The sequence below is a fragment of the Schistocerca americana genome, chromosome 7 (genome assembly GCF_021461395.2).
Source record: "Schistocerca americana isolate TAMUIC-IGC-003095 chromosome 7, iqSchAmer2.1, whole genome shotgun sequence".
NCBI classification, from domain to species: domain Eukaryota; kingdom Metazoa; phylum Arthropoda; class Insecta; order Orthoptera; family Acrididae; genus Schistocerca; species Schistocerca americana.
Window position 1 is genome coordinate 135261151 of NC_060125.1, and position 14674 is coordinate 135275824.

General features: G+C 45.3%; 1 protein-coding gene across 1 annotated transcript in view; it reads left to right on the forward strand.

Moving 5' to 3' along the window:
- LOC124622791 (myogenesis-regulating glycosidase-like) overlaps positions 1–14674 on the forward strand; it is a 64468-nt gene that overhangs the window by 21089 nt on the left and 28705 nt on the right. Inside the window, exon 2 of the mRNA XM_047148584.1 lies at positions 2614–2718. Within this exon, the coding sequence (XP_047004540.1) occupies positions 2614–2718 (105 nt within the window). The remainder of the gene's footprint in view (positions 1–2613; positions 2719–14674) is intronic.

Sequence of the window (14674 nt, forward strand, 5' to 3'; positions counted from 1 at the left end):
TGCCCATGATGGAGTGGACTCCACCACTCGGTGTCAGCGACTACTGCAGCCTTAAAGCTGCGGGCACACTCCAGGTCCTAGGTCGTACTCGAAAAACATGGCTTCCTTCGTCGTGGTAGATGTTCACCCTGTCTTCCTGTTGTTTGGCATTCCTTTTGGCAGATGTTCATACTCTTTTGAGATTGGCGTGCCTCCTACGGCTTTATCCATCGTTGCGGACGCCGTTGATGCACTGTGTTCCCTTCTTCTGCTGGGGGTAAATATTATACAACCTTTGAAATCCAGCCTTTACCGCTGATACTTTTAAGAATCTCACTGGTATGCGCTCCTGGAACACACTACGAACACAAAGAGTTTTGATCCAAATGCCGAGATAGCTTTCTATCTCTCTAGTTTTGTGTCTTGTCATCATACACCATGTTCTTTTCTTCTGTAAAGATTCAGATATGTTCGTTTAGTTATTTACATTAACTCGTAATTATGAAGCATTAATCTCGGCTCTTTATCGAATGCGACTTAGAGCAGCCTTCAGAAACAATGAATGTTAAGACCCTACTGGGGTTTTAATTCATGAAATCGGTCCCGAAACAGAATCACATATACAGAATGAACCACCTAGAACTTGCACCGCAGCTATTGTGGAAATGGGAAGTCCTGTTGACCGGATAGTTAGCCATGCGCTAGTTAGCCAATCAACAGAATGTAATAATTATTTGAAAGTGTATTTTTTGTGCAAACACACACGATTTTAAATGCAGCAGCACACAATAAGGAACAACGCAAGTGCATAAACTAGTTATGTGGATTCTGATCAGTAACGAGACAATTGACCATCACAGGCTGGGTTGAAAATGACCACCGCTGGCTCCAATACATGCTCCCAGTCTGATAAGGAACGACTGCCTCACACGTCCTAGCTATTTCAGAGGAGATGTCCGAGCAAGCTGCAGTAATACGTCGTTGCATATCATCGGATGTAGTTGGTACGTCATTGCAGGCAGCGTCTTCCAGCTTTCCCCACAGAAAAAAGTCTGTAGGTGTCAAAACCGGGGAACAAACCGGCCAGGGCACATGCCCTCTACCTCCAGTCCAACGATTTGCAAACAGTTCGTGTAGACATGCCGCAGTACTTCCTGTACTATGCGCGGGACGGCCATCATGTTAGTACCAGATGTTTCTCCTAATCTGCAGAGAAATATCTTCTATTATCCGTGGAAGGTAGCCCGTAGGAAGCTGCGATACTTCTGCACGTTCTTTTTTCCGTCTATGAGAAAGGGACCTATGAGCTTATGGTTCGCTATTCCACACCACACGTTTAAACCTTTGGAAGCTGACGTACCATCTAACGAAGCCAAATCGTCAACAGACGAACAGTCTATGTTTCGGGGGTTTACCTGGCCATGATTGGTAAACGTGGCTTCGTCACTAAACAAGATACATGTCGTACATCTGGAGTATCCTGTCTTAGCGTCCATGTTCTCATAATTATTTCCACGCAGCTTTTGATGGAGAGAAATGCGATTGGATGGAACCTATGTCGATGGAGAATGTGTAGAACACTTGCCTGACTAGTGCCACTTTCTCGTGCGACTGTGCAGGAGCTAACGAGCGGATCAAATACGACAACAACAACAACAACAACATTGATTTCCCCTATTTTGTCGTCACTTGTTTCCTTAAGTTGCCTAGGTGTTACATTACCACTTTCACGTAACTGCTTGAAGAGGGTGCTAAATAATTACCGATATGATTGACGTCTATTTGGATATCTTGCAGTATACACCGTACAAGAACGTAGTGCATTCTCCCTACACCCTCCATATGCCATGAGCATGTCGGGTTTTTCTGCGTTGGTAACTGCAGTCGTCCATTCACGACTCACGTACTGCTTGGAATTTCACACACTAACTGACTACGAGGTCGCTGTTCACTCAAGGAACACACAAGCACACTGTAAGGCAACCTCACAACATCGTACCTAGCAACTACGCAGGTTGAGTAACACAAATAACTGTCGGCGAGGAAAGTTTTTAAAATACGGTTTTCAGTAAACGACTTGCCCTATAATCCTGCAACGAACACCGCTGATATCCCTATTTACCCTAATATTAGTTAGTTAACGCCAATAGACACTCTTCTATTTAAAGAGGAGTATGTTTGCACAGGAAGTACACTTTCTAAGTAGTATTGGTATCTATTATTGGCTAACAATACAAGCCACTGACAACTAATTCATTCTGTGAAAACCGCATATCGAAAGCACTTTCCATTTCCGCTATATTTTCTATGCAAGTTTTAAGTAATTCACCCTGTATACTTAGGATTGAAAGACAGACCATTTATTAACGATAATTCGTAGTTATAGCTAGATGATACTGCAAAGAAAATGGCACCTATGGAGCCATAAGTTAATCAGTTACAATGGCATTTGTGTTAACTGCTGCAGAGGAACACTGAATCACCTCGAACAATGAGGTTGGTCATAAGCATGATTCCTCAGCAATCGAAGTTCTTTCCTTAGCAAGTTTTTTCGTGATTGGGTAACGTCTGGCAGTCGAACAACACGAAAAGATACTTTGTACCGTTTATAGTTTATGAACTTCTCCGACGCAGGTTCGACGCTGCTCCTGCTGGGATTGCTGGTGTCTTCCGCAGCAGCTAACCTTAGTGCTCGATACGACGAGAACACTGGCCGGATCCTGATACTGTCCAACAAAGGTGAGTGTGCAGAGAGATGTAATGTAGTGTGCTGGTTGCGGCAATTGACGCTAACTCATCCGGCAACAGTTTTTATACAGTAAGTTCATTAAAACAAAACAAATAAAATCTACTTCAAAACTTACGGGATATACTGTTCGATATTTGTGCTACCTTGTTGTTGCCTTCGCACCCAGAACTGGATTTTGTAGCTCTCCACGACAGTCTGCTCAGTCCAAGCCTCTTCATCTCTGAATACCTAGTCCTGACTACATCCACGTGAACCTGCCTTCTGTAGCCAAGTGTTAGTCTCCCTGCATAATATACAGGGTGATTTTTTTCCGCGGAGTACAAACTCTGGGGTTGATCGACGAGAGGATGCGGAACAAAAAAAGGTCTATGAACCTATATACGGAAAGGCATGTTTGCCATGCTAGAGACCACTTATTCAATCATACGTTGTTACAGAGGCTGCGGTCTAATACACGCGCTGTACCATGCAGCTACAGTTACGTATGCATGGTTTCCTTCTAGAGAGTGGTACTGTTCCCCATGCGTCATGCCCTAGCGCTCTCTCCTGCCACAGAAATTGCTAATGTTGTATCCATTTCACTTCTCTTGCTGACTCACCTTGTAGTGGATGTGATAGAATAGTTCCGTGGTCTAATCGAGAGCTTGCCGACATGGTGTTTATTTACGGAAAGGCAAATGGCCGGCCGAAGTGGCCGAGCGGTTTTAGGCGTTCCAGTCTGGGGCCGCGCGACCGCTACGGTCGTAGGTTCGAATCCTGCCTCGGGGATGGATGTGTGTGGTGTCCTTAGGTTAGTTAGGTTTTAGTAGTTCTAAGTTCTAGGGGACTGATAACCTCAGAAGTTAAGTTCCATAGTGCTCAGAACCATTTGAAAGAAAAATGGCAACGGGCGGCGGGCAGCAAGGTTGTATCAGGAACCTATCCCCACCAACAACGAACACAGCATTCAATGTTTGCAACAGTGTTTCACAGTTCGTCTGAGACAAGGTCGTTTCAGGAAACAGAAAATCACAAAGGACGTACCCGAAATGTTCGAACACCAGACTTGAAGAAAAATGTAATTAACATAGTGAAATGTGATCACCGCGTCAGTACCATAATGTAGACGTGCCAGTGCGAGGTAAGCTAGACGATCGTGTTAAACATTCTCCAAGACAATATTTACTACCATTAGCACTTACGGCGTGTGCAAGGTTTACAAACGACAGAGTTTAGACATCGGGAACAATTTTGTCTCTAGTTTCTTCACCAGGAAACCACGATTCCAGGATTTTTGTCATCCATTCTGTTCACAAATGAGGCCACCTTTACGCGGAGTGATATATTCGAGTTTCTTAACAGTCATCTGTGGTATATCATGCAGAACCTCCATGGTACGGTGACAGCAAATCATCAGCATCGATGCAGCCGGAATGTGAGGGCTGAGATAACTTGTGACCATATTTTGGGAACAGCCTTCCAAGTCGCCTAACAGGCCGGAACTATCGGCATTTCTTGTGGGTGGCTTTGCCTCCCTCGCTGGAAGAAGTACCATTCAGTATTCGATGGATTATGTGGCTGCTACGTGATGGTGCTCCAGCCCATTTAGCCTTCAACGTCCAGACGAATCTCAATCGTGTCTTCCCTGATCGATGGTTCGCACTACGGGATCCACTCGCATGACCTCCTCGTTCACCGGATTTTAACTCGTACGATTTCTGGTTATGGGGCCATCTCAAAATTATCGTTTATGCAGAGCCCAATCCAGATGCGGAGACACTGGAGCAGCTTATTGGCGTTGCCTTTGACACTGTTCGGTTGCAACCTCGCCTGTGTGAAAGTGAGAACCTGCTACGGCGAGTACACACATGCTTTGAGGAACATAGAAACCATTTTCAACACGTACTGTAATTATGGCTTCATGGTACAGCACGTATCATACCCCAGTCTCTGCAACAATCTATGATCGAACAAATCGTCCCTATCATGGAAACCAAGCACTTTCGGACATAAGTTCAAAAGACCTTTTTTGCTCCGTATCCTCTCATCGATCAGTCCCTATCGTTTGTGTACGGTGAAAAAAATCACCCTGTATATAGCAGCCCCACTGCCCTACAGCATCAAACTGATAATTTTTGACGTCTCACGATGTGTCAAGTTGTACCAAAGTTTATTTTACATCATATCAATTCATATTTCTTCATCAGTTGTCGGACAGAATGATTCGGGCCTTGTGAAGAGGACAGTTATACTGTTGGCAGACGTCATCCACGTACGGGAATACGTAAAGGTATTCATATAGTTCGCAATATATTCACTCATGTTTCCTTCAATCACTGCGGGGGATCTATAATTGCCTGAGAAGCTTTAATAAAGTCCCATCCGAGAATGACGTCATGACTACACTCCCGTAAGATGATGAATTCTAAGGGCTGTGTACGGCCACTTACACCCACACGAATGGTAAATCTACCTGTACGTTTTACATATTTCCCATTAGCCACCTTCAGCAGTGATGTTTTGTTGCCGACGAATACGGTTTTCTGCAACTGGCGACGGTACTTCTCCCAAATGACTGAATATGATGCTCCAGAGTCCACAAGAGCTTGGGCTGGTCGGCCATCCATGAGGATATCGACGTAGTTTCCTATCATTGTAGTGATCGACGGCGGAGAATTTTTCTATTCGGCGTCCTCCAAGGAAGCTCACACCCTTTCCCACGTTGCAGCGGCTAAGTGATCGGCTGGAGCTTTTAAACTGCGATGGAGACCTTGATCGGCGTGTTGGGGTGCGTCCTCTCCAGCGGCCAGCTTGGGCGTCCTGCACCCACATCTTCTTGTTCATCTTCTTCGTCCCGGAGTTGGCGTCGGCTAAGATCGGTCTGCTGTCATCCGGCACGGACGTCGTCAAATATCTGCCGCCTTTCTCGGCAACAGCGCACCGCATGTCCCGGTCGTCCACAATGGAAACATACTGGTTGGTTATCTTGGATCCTCCAGACGTCACTCTTCCTTGGTGCCCAAACAAGTTCCTCATGCGACATTGTAGGAACGTAACTCCGCCTGGGTCTCGACTTTTTCGCCGTTTTAAAGGGACATGAAGGACGAGAGATTGGGCTCAATGTCTGTTCCACTTCCTCCCTTATGACCTCTTGAAGCGTCTCTGTTTTTTGCTCGCCGTGCAATCCAAGTGCCTTCTGAACTTCCTCTCTCGCTATCTGACGAATACTTGTGAAATCAATTGCTTCCTCCATCACAGACATCTATTCGATGTTTGGAGCCCCTTCAAACTTATTGTGTGTAATTCTTTTTTGATGCATTGTCTCGATATACTGGCACCATTTTATGAAGCCGTCTGCTATCGAAACCTCCTTCAGCAGTAGGGCTTGATACATGTCCTCAGCAACACCCTTCATGAGATGTGCAACCTTATCTTCCTCCTTGATTCTAGGATCCACTATTTTACGCAGCTCCGTCTTGAATGTAGGATGCTGTAGTTTCTCCTGCACTTTGATTTATCTTCAGCCTTGCACTTCTGTCGTTGTGTGTCACCGAAATACTTGCGCAGTTCCTCCTGGGATACTTCCCAGCTTGTGAACTTCTCCTCGTTTTTCTCATACCATTGCTTGGCAGTGCCATCCAAGTAGAAAAATAAGTTAGCCAAACACACGGTGTCATCCCATTTGTTAAATTTGGCTATACGCTCATATACCTTCAGCCACTTGTTTGGATCTTGGCCATCGTCACCAGATAACCCGGAAGAATGTTTCATGTAGTGGCACACAGTTGCTGTCATCGTAACGTTCTCTTCTTTTTCTTCTTCTTCTTCTGTCTCCGAAAGATTGTGATCTGTTGAATATGGTTTCTAGCCACGTAAACGGCGGCTCTGTCGTCGCCTGATAGGAGCCACTGTGTCGTCGAATGTGCGCTATCACATGTTCCAATACCCAGCGCCTCCACCAGAATAATGTCACGTAGAAAAAGGTGTAATTAGATGAATGACGAACACTAACTTCTTTTAACAAAGGTTTATTCAACACTTGCACATACAAGAGCGCGGAGCGAACTGCCTCCGGCCAGAACTCCTACAGTATGCATACAACTACAGAACATTTCAGCACAATGAGTCTCGACATTTGCGGATACTTCTAGAATGTACTCGAACAGAATATAGAAATTAATTCAGTCCTTGTGAGTTTCGAACTCACGGCCCTTCATGCAGCAATTTAGTATCATAACCACTATACCACGGTGCTACGAGATTCTTCTGCGACAAAATAGCAGACTAGTACTGTACTGCAGAATGTGTCTCCATTTCAGTTCTCCATCTGAGTCTGTCGCATCGAAATACACTGAAGTGACAAAAGGCATTGGATAACGATGTGCAAGTATAGAGGTGACGGCACTATTGTGTACACAAGATATGGAAAGACATTGACGAAGCTGTCACTTGTACTCGGGTGATCATGCTAAATGGCTTCCGACGTGATGATGGCTGCACGATGGCAGTTAACAGACTTTGAACGCGGAACTGTAGCTGTAGTTAGACGCTTGGGCATTCAATTTCGGAAGTCGTTAGGGGATTCAATATTCCGACGACCGTAGTGTCAAGAGTGTGTCGAGAATATCACATTTTACGCATTACTTCCCACCACCGACATCGCAGGGGCCGACGGCCTTCACTTAATGATCGACAGCAGCGGCGTTTGCGTGGAGTTGTCAATGCTAACAGACAAGCAATACTGTGTGAAAAAATCGTAGAAATCGACGTCGGACGTGGGACAAATGTATCCGTTAGGACTGTGCGTCGAAACTTGGCGTTGATCGCCTATGGCAGCAGACTACGACGCGAATGTCTTTGCTAACACCATGGCAACGCCTTTCTTGAGTTCGTGACCACATTACATCGTAGACGACTGGAAAACTGTGACCTAGTCGGATGAGACGTAGTCTTCCAGCCGATGGTGTGGTAAAGGGGTAACGCTTTTTATTAGTATTGAAAACATCTATGGTACCGGTTTCGAAACACACCACCACTTACATTTTGGTTAATAATCAGCATTGGCGGCCGAAGACTTCCGGCATTAGAAGTCACCCTCATTCAGCGAACGGCCTTGTCGAAGAGGACTGAGGAGGGCACAGAGGTCCTGGGCCTCTCTTGTCCTTGGGTGGGAAACTGCCCCTAAAGGCGGAAGAATCGCACAAATCCCTAGTAATGTACAGATCAACCGATGCCTGCAGCTGCTTTACCTACGACTGAACCTATGTAACGATTCCACTTCACATCCCTAAAAATCTTTGCACACAGATGTTTGTACGAGTTGATGTATTCTAATTGTATTTGTAGGAGTCTACCTTTTTAGTTTCATGCAGTTCACAGTTTTACGTTTCGGAACACTTAAAGCAAGCTACCAATCTTTACACCACTTTGATATCTTATCGAGGTATCACTGATATTAGTGTATCTCGTTCAAGATAATACTTCGTAATGGATAACTCCATGAACTTTGAAGAGTCTGACGTTGCTATTAACGTTTCCGGAAGGGTTATTAATATGCACCACGAACACCACTGACCCCAGCGATCTTCCCTGGGGAATGCCTCATTTAATTCCTCCACCCGTCGCAAAATTCACTTCATACCCATGACACCAGTATAGATAGAACTGCTGAGTGATCTGCTATATTGTAGCGTGTCGTCTAGCTGTTGCAGTCCACTGGACGGCAGTTGTCGGCCCGCTGCTGTCCACTGAGGATGACGCCACGGCAGCTGAGGTACTGAAGGCCTGCTGCCCCTCCCCCCAAAACCCTACCGGACAAACCTTCCTAACTGCCTGGCCCCGTAGGAGGCCCTTGAAGCTGCTAACGTCATGGCAATAACGCGAAGAGCCCAACTAAGCTCAATGCCGTAGCGTTGCTTTTTGCTGACCAAACGGATTTCCAGTTCTATTGATTATAGACGTACCATTTTACTTATCGTGTTGAAAGGGGCCAGTTTAAAAAAATGGTTGAAATGGCTCTGAGCACTGTAGGACTTAACTTCTGAGGTTATCAGGCCCCTAGAACTTAGAACTACTTAAACCCAGCTAACCTAAGGACATCACAAACATCCATGCCCGAGGCAGGATTCGAACCTGCGACCGTGGCGATAGCGCAGTTCCAGACTGTAGCGCCTAGAACCGCTCGACCACTCCGCCCGGCGGGGCAGTTTAATCTGTTTAGTAAATACACGGAGGTTACAAGGGTCATGGAATAGTGGAGTGCACATATACTGGTGGCGGTGGTATCGGATACTCAAGATATAAATATGCAGTAAATGGTGAAGCTGCCATTTTTTGCCTGCTGGTCCATGTGAAAACGTTTTCGACATGATTATTGCCGAATGACCGGAACTAAGAGACTGTGAGCCTGCAATGATAACTGGAGCTAGACGCATGGAACATTTCACTCCGGAAATCATTTTAGGGAATTTAGTATTCCGAGATCCACAGCGTCAAGAGTATGCCAAGAATACCGAATTTCAAGCATTACTTCCCACCAAGGAAATCGGCAGTGGCCGACGGCCTTCACTTAATGATCTAGAGCTGCGTCGAGTTGTCAGTGTGCAAAAAGGCAAGCAACACTTAGTGAAACAACCACAGATATCAATGTTGGACGTACTACGATACTACGAACGTGTCCGTTAAGACAGATCTTCGAAATCTAGCGTTGATAGGTTATGTCAGCAGACGACAACCGCGAGTGTCTTTGCTTACAGCACGTCGTTGGTTGCAGCGTCTCTCCTGTCCTCGTTGTCATATTGATTGGACCTTACACGACTGGACAGCCATCAGATGAGATCCGATTTCAGTTGGCAATACCTGACGGTAGGACTGAGTGTGGTGCAGACCCCACGAAGCTATGAACTCGTTGTCAACAAGGCACAAAGCAAGCTGCTGGTGGCTCCATAATGGTGTGGGCTATGTTATATGAAATGTACTGTGTCCTCTGGTCAAACTGAAGCGATCATCGACTGGAAATTGTTATGTTCGGCTACTTGCAGACAATCTGCATCCATTCAGGAACTTTGTGTTCCCAAAAAACGATGGAATCTTTATGGATGACAATGCGCCATCTCACGCTGCCTCAATTGTTCGCAACAGCTTTGAAGAACATTCTGGACGATTCGAGCGAATGATTTCGCCAACCAGATCGTCCAACATGAATCTTCTCGGACACTTATGGGGTACAATCAATTAAATCCTGCACAAAATCCTTCACTGGCTACTCTTTCGCAAATATGGAAGCCAATAGAGACAGCAAAATGGCTCCACATTTCTGCACGAGGCTTCCAACTGCTTGATGAGTCGATGGCACATCAACCTGTAGCACTACGTCAGGCAAAAAGAGGTCCGGCACAGCACTAGGTGGTGTACCACGACTTCTGTCTCCTCATTGTCTTAAGAGCACTTTGCGTCTATCATGTGAGCAGTGTCAGGTTCACTGTCATTTTTACCCAGCCACAATCACACTTTATTTACCCATGCATAGCCCACTTCGATTCACTTTTTTCTTCTACGTGTCTCTGTGTGAATGCACGTGTGCGAGAGGATATTTTGAAGTTGGTTACACACGATCGTAGTTTGTAGCACAAGAAGATTGTATTGCCAACCTAACGCGGTACTGGCAAGTAGTAGGTTGCATAGAGTTTGTCGAACATTGACAGGGAAAGAGCTAGGCTAATGCATCTTCAAGAAGTAGTCCGTATTCCGTATCTGGGTGAAGTGGTCTGACGCTGCCTGCCAAGTGTCACTCGGCCGTGGATGCTTGGACTGCTAAGTATTTATGGATGGTTTTTGCTGCTTACTTAGTAAGGACGAAAGGTAATGATTTTACTTTACTTGAGCCTAGAGGATCGCTAACATTTTCTTTCAGCTGTGATTTTAGGTTAGACGTTCCATGGACTTCCTACCATTTGGCATTTCTATCGACACAACTGTTTCATTTAATTTGTTGGTGAAAACTTAAGGTCGTATCTTTGTTTCTGTAGCAGCTTCAAACATTGATTCCTTTCTGTTGCAGTCGGTATAAATGAGGCAAGCTTTGTACTTCGTTTCTATAGTAGCCTCCCATAATCCAGAAAGCTCGGTTGTTGTGATTTACATACTTGTAACTATCCTTTCAATCTATTAATAAACATGTTCAAGAACGGAATTATCCATGACAAGTTTTATTATAGAATATCGATATTTATAAATTGACATACTTTCTGAGCTCTATTAATCACTTGTGGCGATAAGAGTAATAGTGATTCATATTTGTAATCCAATAAATCCTGATTGACTTCTTAATATATCCTAAAACACCTTGAAGCCGCACATCATGCATCACCTCAGTTTACATTCTATCCTGATTCTTTGACAGACGCTGTGCCAAGCAAATTTGATAGTACTGAGAGAAGAGTCAAAGTGCTTAATAACAAGTCAACTTATTCACCAGTCTCGTCCCATTTGCGCATCAGCCTTCTAATTCCTCAAATGTCTGTCAAGCAATCAGTTTTATTCACCAGAGTTATCTACTGCGGCCGCGCGGGATTAGCCGTGCGGTCTAAGGCGCTGCAGTCATGGACTGTGCGGCTGGTCCCGGCGGAGGTTCGAGTCCTCCCGCGGGCATGGGTGTCTATGTTAGTCCTTAGGATAATTTAGGTTCAGTAGTGTGTAAACCTAGGGACTTAGCAGTCCCATAAGATTTCACACACACATTTTTATCCACTGCGTGTAGTAAATATTCAAATTACCGCGATTTAAGGGCTAGTTTTTGTACCTGGACCTTTGTTAATGGTTGATAGGCATGCTGGTCAGTGAAGTTGATGGATATAGGTATGTATGTGGTTCCTAGAGAATCAATAAATGAAGATACAGTCCCTCGATAACCACTATTCACAGACGATTTTAAATGAGATCACATCAAATAATCGATGATCAAAAACAAGTCCGTCCTCCAAATACAAGCCTCTTCCACGTTACATTAAATTTTTCACTAATTTTTGTCCTATAATTTCTGACGACTGATCATTAGTGATTCTAATCAGAATCGTCAGCAAGCCAATCACAACAATAACAGATCAGCTACACACGTCGCCGTCACAAGCAGAAGATGAAGAGACAGACAATACATACAAGTTATGCAGTTTGTAGATGGAAATGAAAATACACACATCAAAAAAAGTTTTTTCACCCCGGTTCCTGGAACTCCTGACAAAGATGTTAACAACCATGCATGAGCTGCTCCTAGTAAACGGTGGAGGTCCGAAAGCCGATCGGTTCCAGTCATTCCACCAGGAAGAAGGTACGCGGCTCGTCTGTAGTTCAACCATTCCTAGACGGTCAATAGCGCGGTTCGATCGCGTCCACATTGATATTTTGTACCAGGAAGGGCTCTCAATAATGGAAGCGTCCAGGCGTCTTGAAGTGAACCAAAGTGATATTCTTCGGACATGGAGGAGATACAGAGAGACAGGAACTGTCGATTACATGCCTCGCTCAGGCCGCCCAAGGGCTACTACTGCAGTGAATGACAGCTACCTACGGATTAAGGCTCGAAGGAACCCTGACAGCAACGCCACCGTGTTGAATAACGTTTTTCGTGCAGACACAGGACGTCGTGTTATGAATCAAACTGTGCGCAATAGGCAGCATGATGCGCAACTTCAGACATCATGGCGAGGTCCATCTTTGCAACCACGACACCTTGCAGCGCGTTTCAGATGGTCCCAGAATCATGCCAAATGGACCGCTCAGTATTGGCATCACGTTCTCTTCACCGATGAGTGTCGCATATGCCTTCTATGCCTTCAACCAGACAATCGTCTGAGACGTGTTTGGAGGCAATCCGGGCAGGCTCAACGCCTTAGTCACACTGTCCAGCGACTGCAGCAAGGTGGAGGTTCCTGCTGATTTGAGGTGGCATTATGTGGGGCCGACGTGCACCGCTGGTAGTCATGGAAGGCGCCGTAATGGCTGTACGATACGTGAATGCCATTTTTTTAAGGTAGTGTAACGACAATTCGCGTCTCCATCGTGCACATCTTGTGAATGACTTCCTTCAGGACAACGACATCGATCGACTTGAGTCGCAAGCATGTTCTCCATACATGAACCCTATCGAACATGCCTGGGATAGATTGAAAAGGGCTGTTTATGGACGACGTGACCCACCAACTACTCTGAGAGATCTACGCCGAATCGCCGTTGAGGTGCCGGACAATCTGGACCAACAGTGCCTTGATGATCTTGTGGATAGAATGCCACGACAAATACAGGCATGCATTAATGCAAATCTACTGGGTATTAGAGGTAGCGGTGTGTACAGTAATCTGGACCACCACCTCTGAAGGTCTCGCTGTGTGGTGGTACAACATACAATGTGTGGTTCTCATGAGCAATATAAGGGGCGGAAATGACGTTTTTGTTTATCTCTATTCCAATTTTCTGATAAAGTTCCGGAACTCTCGGAACCGAGGTGTTGCAAAACTTTTTTTTATGTTTGTATAATAATCATGAGGGGAATAACGCTGTAGCAGGGGAGGAAACAAGTAACAGTGTTATGGGAGAGTGTGGATATGAGGGAGAACATTTCAGCTTGTAATAGCGAGCCGGCCGGTGTTGCCGAGCGGTTCTAGGCGCTACAGTCTGGAGATGCGCGACCGCTACGGTCGCAGGTTCGAATCCTGCCTCGGGCATGGATGTGTGTGTTGTAGTTAGGTTACTTAGGTTTAAGTAGTTCTAAGTTCTAGGGGACTGATGACCTCAGATGTTAAGTCCCATAGTACTCAGAGCCATTTGAACCATTTTTTTGTAATAGCGAATACACTGTTCAAAAATCCCAAGAGGATGAGATATACTATGAAACCACGAGAATACACGGGAAGATTTCAGCTGGTAACCCGTGGTCTAGGGGTAGCGTCTTTGATTCATAATCAAAACGTCTTCGGTCTCGGGTTCGATCCCCGCCACTGCCTAAAATTTGATAAATAATCAGCATTGGCGGCCGAAGACTTCCGGCATAAGAAGTCAGCCTCATTCTGCCAACGGCCTTGTCAAAGAGGGCGGAGGAGCGGATAGAGGTTCAGGGCACTTTCTTGTCCTAGGGGTGGGAAATTGCCCCTTAAGGCGGAAGAATTAGCAATGATCGACATGAGGATGCAGAAGGCAATGGAAACCACTACATTAAAGACACGTAACGTGTATCCACAGCACATGTGGCTTGTATTTGAAGAAGTGTCATGATGATCTCTCCATTGACAAAAGATTCCGGAATAGTCCCCCATTCGGATCTCCGGGAGGGGACTGCCAAGGGGGAGGTTACCATGAGAAAAAGATTGAATAATCAACGAAAGGATAACGTTCTACGAGTCTGGGCGTGGAATGTCAGAAGCTTGAACGTGGTAGGGAAACTAGAAAATCTGAAAAGGGAAATGCAAAGGCTCAATCTAGTTATAGTAGGGGTCAGTGAAGTGAAGTGGAAGGAAGACGGATTTCTGGTCAGATGAGTATCGGGTAATATAAACAGCAGCAGAAAATGGTATAACAGGTGTAGGATTCGTTATGAATAGGAAGTTAGGGCAGAGGGTGTGTTACTGTGAACAGTTCAGTGACCGGGTTGTTCTAATCGGAATCGACAGCAGACCGACAACGATAGTTCAGGTATACATGCCGACGTCGCAAGCTGAAGATGAACAGATAGAGAAAGTGTATGAGGATATTGAAAGGGTAATGCAGTATGAAAAGGGAGACGAAAATCTAATAGTCATGGTCGACTGGAATGCAGTTGTAGGAGAAGGAGTAGAAGAAAAGGTTATAGGAGAATATGGCCTTGGGACAAGGAATGAAAGAGGAGAAAGACTAATTGAGTTCTATAACAAGTTTCAGCTAGTAATAGCGAATACCCTGTTCAAGAATCACAAGAGGAGGAAGTATACTTGGAAAAGG